At 34.5% G+C, this 4,804-nt stretch overlaps 1 protein-coding gene across 1 annotated transcript; it reads left to right on the top strand.

The window, feature by feature from the left end:
* The first annotated feature begins 3,043 nt into the window (after window positions 1-3,043).
* Window positions 3,044-4,118, top strand: LOC131054758 (uncharacterized). Its single transcript, XM_059216863.1, has 2 exons — window positions 3,044-3,261; window positions 3,351-4,118. The coding sequence occupies exons 1-2, from the start codon at window positions 3,058-3,060 to the stop codon at window positions 3,690-3,692; spliced, it is 546 nt and encodes a 181-aa protein (XP_059072846.1). The 5' UTR covers window positions 3,044-3,057; the 3' UTR covers window positions 3,693-4,118.
* Window positions 4,119-4,804: the final 686 nt, after the last annotated feature.

Genomic DNA, 4,804 nt, shown 5'->3' on the forward strand with positions numbered 1-4,804 from the left:
ATATTTTATTCTTCCTTGTCTGAATGAATCATGTCATTGATCCAACATGACCGAGTTTAGAAGCTATCCGCTAATCGAAGGTTGTTGCTAACATCATCAAAAAGATATTTCTTGGCGGCAAAATCGTAAAGGAGACTTTTGACAAGATAAGTATTGGTATTTTGGATTCATTCTTTTATTGTTATATCATTTGTGCTTGAGAATATTGTGAACAGTAGAAGAGAAACAGAGAAAGAGAGAAGAGCAAGTGATCATGGAAAGCAAGATGATTGTTGAAGAATCAAGCAGTGCAGAGTTTCACATTTTGGAAAGAGTTTTCTTGGATGAAATTGACCTGGAGAAAATTAAAAAATGTAGAAACCTATCTGAGTGATGTCGAGTTGTAGAGAGTTAAGGAATTGGAGCACAAAGGTGTGAATGTATGGACTGAATTCCCTTGGTTTGATGATGTAGAGGTTATCAGAGTGATCTTTAGCCGTGTATAGAATGATATTATCATCTTAGATAAACCCTATCCAATCACGAAGGAGCTAAGAAGTCATTTAAGAACATAGAAGTGGAAACCCTAACCAGAGTAAAAGGTGATCAGGGATCACTAATCATTGATAAGATCATCAACCCTGTTGTAAGGTATGGTTCTTATGACATATCTTATAAGGTCTATTTCAGAAATAGAGAAGGCGCCACTTTGGCAATTACTGTGTATATGACACATATGCTTGTGCCGGAATACAAATCATTCGACTTAAGTGAAATGTTGAGAGAATTATTATTGAAAAATATCAAGGTGTCAAAAGAGCATAATTATCACTTCCGGCCAAAGAAAATGTAATATGGGAATCTGGTGTCTTGGTTGCAAGGTAGATATTAAGATATTTGAATAGTTTAGATAGTAAAGAGGAAGCATGCAATGCATATTTTAAATCTTTCTTGAATAAGTGGAGTATCAATCCAGTATACCCTATTACTGGTTCTGGAGGTTCTTCCTTTAGAAAGAAGAAAAGAAGACAATCTGTTCCTATGAGTGTCTCAGAATCTAAGAAAAGAAAGAGTGATTTGAAGGAAGAAGATATTGTTGTAATTGAGGATCTGGAGTCTCTTGTGGCTGAAGGAGAATTGGCTGTTGCAGAGCAAGAAGCTAGAGAATCAGATGATGAATCACATTTGTTGGAGATAGTTGGCAGCATAAATGGAATCAGGAAAAATTGGTAAGATGTGATTGACTTTTGTTGAATCAAATAAGATTGAAAGTGTTTTGATGAATTACTGAGTGTAGACACCTAAAACTAGCACAACTAATTAAATGGATTTTATTCATTTAATAATCATTTAATCACCTATTAATTAGACTAAAGTTTAATTAATATCCTTATTCTTCTTATTGACTTATTAATCAAATTACAGATTTGATTAATTACCCTTTCTTCTAATCTAGCCCACTAATTAAATTAAGGTTTGATTAATTACCCTTTACCCACTTAATTGAATAAATCTTATTTATTTAATTAATAGCCTTTTCCCTTTTAATGAAATTTACATTTAATTAAAAATCCCCTTGCATTTAAATAAATTATTATTTATTTGTAAATAACCCCCCCCCACTTGCAAAATCATACAAATGCAAGTTGCACCTTTTTGGCTAAAATAAACCTTTTATTTTATCTAAAAATACCTATTATCCCCTCCCCCCAGACTTGCATTCTCATACATTTATCATTAGCATCCTAATATCCTTCTATAACTTATCTAATCCCTTCATTATCCTAATTAATCCAATTTGTTTCTTCCAAGGTTGCTCACAAATGTGTGAGCACATATCCCCCTTCCCCCTAGGACCTTTGTTCCGCCCAAGGTGGGACCACATTGACTTTTCACCTCACTCCCCCTTGTGACACTTGTCACAAGGCTAAGCTTGCAAATCTGGGACCACATTGATCCTCACCCTCTCCCCCTTGGCTAAGCCTTCCAACCTGGGACCGCATTCCTATTTCAATCTTGACCCTTGATTAAATAATCAATCTTGACCATCAATTCCTAAGCCTTCAACTCTATAAATTGAGCCTCTATCCATCAATCAAAGGGGGACTTTTATGATAGCCTTATAATGCCTTTTTGATTATAGATCAATCATCTCATGCATCAAACTTATAGTCATTTTGCAAGTTATCAAGGAGCTCAATTTGTCTTAGTCTCATATCTTGCATTCAATCAAGTACATTTCATCTTTTCATATCATTTGATCATCTAGCTAGGATCTTAGTTGCATTCATTTTGATCTTGGCATATCTTTCAATCTCGTTCTTTAGGTTGACATCTAAAAGATCAAGTGCTCTTTCAAGTGAGAGCCACCTTGAATCTTGAAGATCCTTGGAGATAGAGGAACATGAGACGTGCTTGGGGTTCTTGATTTTGAAGCTAACTTAGTTTAGTTTCTATTTTGATTTCCAGCTCTAACATAATGTTTCAAGTGTGTGTTTGTCTTGTTTGATTCTCTTGCAGATTCCACAATTTATCACACACATTTTTGGCACCCACCGTGGGGCTCGAACCCACGACCACAAGGTTAAATGGTTTAGTTTTTTATGGATTTGACTAATCGAACTAACCGTTTTATGATGATACATTTTGGCATGCAAAAGACACATTCGATGTTGGATTTATATAGTTGACTAATTTCATTATGTTGTTATGAGCATTTCTACATTTTGATACAATTTTCATGCATTGAGTTAATTATAATGTATTCTATTTGGATGGATGTTCACTCTCTTTTCTCTTTTTAATCGGCAATGATTATATTCTACGAAGAGGTCGGATGGCTTAAAGAACACACACTAAGCTTTGACTGCTTAGGTGGCAATGTGGGCCCTTTCTAACCTTCCGTTTCCGTTTTGTTTCCACGGGCTCTTCTTTAACTGTCCGGACCCTCAACAGTGACTGTGACTGCCATGGTTAAGTTTGAATTTCAATTTTGAATATCTCCCGCCCAACATTGAAAAGGAGAAATAGGGACCAGTAATTCTCCCAGCAGAGATGCCAGAAGTTGAGGTTAATTTCATGGACCTTCCCTCTTATGATTTCATTTCATTGTTTCAAATGTCGCCTCTTCCTAGAGAAGGCTATATCAATGCAGATAAGAATGGAGTGGCTATAAGGTCTTACCTTGCAGCGGCTGTGTGTGGATCACACTTCACCCGTCTCTACTCACAGAAAAGTCTGCATTTCCGTCACTATTCTGTCTCTCTGCATGGAATTTCAGTGGTGAGTAATGAACAATATTTTCGTCATATATGAATATAGTATTGTTTTATATGGAAGAGAGATAATAACGATTCAAGTCCTTGTCCCAGCGGATCCCTATCCTCCACGTGCAGATGCTAACCGAGACGGAGATCCGGTCAGAAGAAAATGGTTGCTTCTGGGAGGGGTTGCTTGGGCATAGTTCGCTAGTTGATGATCCAGTTGCTGATGATTGTGATCCAGACCCATTTATAAACTATATGATCCAGTCGATGAACCACATGATCCAGTCAATGATAGAGGCAGGTGCATTCCTTTCATTTCGAGATCGAACAACAGCAGTTGATCGGTTGAATCAGTCGAAGGAGAAGTCGAAGAAGAAGAAGAAGTCGAGTCGGTTGGACCTGGCTAACGCTGTTTTGCTCCCAAACTCCTATAAACCCCTACAGTAGTAGTCATAGTAGCTGTGGTAGGGAAAAGTGGTGACTATCCCTGCATGTAGTGGAAGGATTCCTTATTGTGTAGCTGCTCCCCACGCTATCTCCTCCCAACAAGTTTGCTGAAGTCAATTTATTGATGGTTTATTTTTATATAAATTTTTCATATATTTTAGAAATACTGTATTATGAATTATAAATTTGGGAAATTTTGTCATGTAGGGTATTATTACAAAAGGGAAATGGGAATTCTTGAGTTTACCTTGGATAAGTCAAAGTTAGAAGAGGTGGAGAACATTGTGAATAGATGATGTTCATTTGTAAATAAAGAGTGCGGGGATTGTAGGGGTAATTCACGCATTCTATTATCAAGTTGACGGAAAGGGAAAGAGAAGATGTTACAAAGAATTGATCATTATTTGGAAATATTTTGAAAGCTTATTTAAGATGTAAGATATTGACAAATGAGTCCTTAAACATTGTTGAAAGAGATTTCTATTTAGTTTAAAGATTATGTATCTAAATAATTAGGGTTGTTTGTGACCATTTTGAAAAGAAAAGAAGCACACGATAACTCTAATTAATAAATAGAACCTAAAAATCTCAATATATTCATTTTGTTTTGTAAAGAGAATATTAAATTTTACTTATAGAAAAAGTGTTATCCAATTAGTTGGTTTAGGGAATGTATGAATTTGTCAATTGTAAACTTGTGTATTTTTTTTTATTCACATAAATTTCATTTATATTCCTGGTACTCTAAATTATACTAATAAAAAGGAAAAATAAGGTTTTTTAAGTTAATTAGGTAAATAAATAAATTAAGTATAAAATAACAAAAAAAATGTAGTGTACTTGTTGGTTAGATGGACTGTAATAGATTAGATCAAGTAATATTAGACTAAAAGTAGAATCAAACTATTAATAGAAATAAATCAAAGGAGAGATTGTTTAGATTTGTAATCAAAGAATGATTTTATAGTAACAATGTGATCATATCATCTTGAGTGCTATGAGATACTATAGTAAGATTTAGTAATATTAGATCAATGAAGCACTCTAATAATATAATGTAAGAATGTAAGAATGTAAGATCATAATATGAATCCTTTATTTTGAAAAAAATA

This window comes from Cryptomeria japonica, chromosome 2, assembly GCF_030272615.1.
Source record: "Cryptomeria japonica chromosome 2, Sugi_1.0, whole genome shotgun sequence".
Lineage (NCBI taxonomy): Eukaryota > Viridiplantae > Streptophyta > Pinopsida > Cupressales > Cupressaceae > Cryptomeria > Cryptomeria japonica.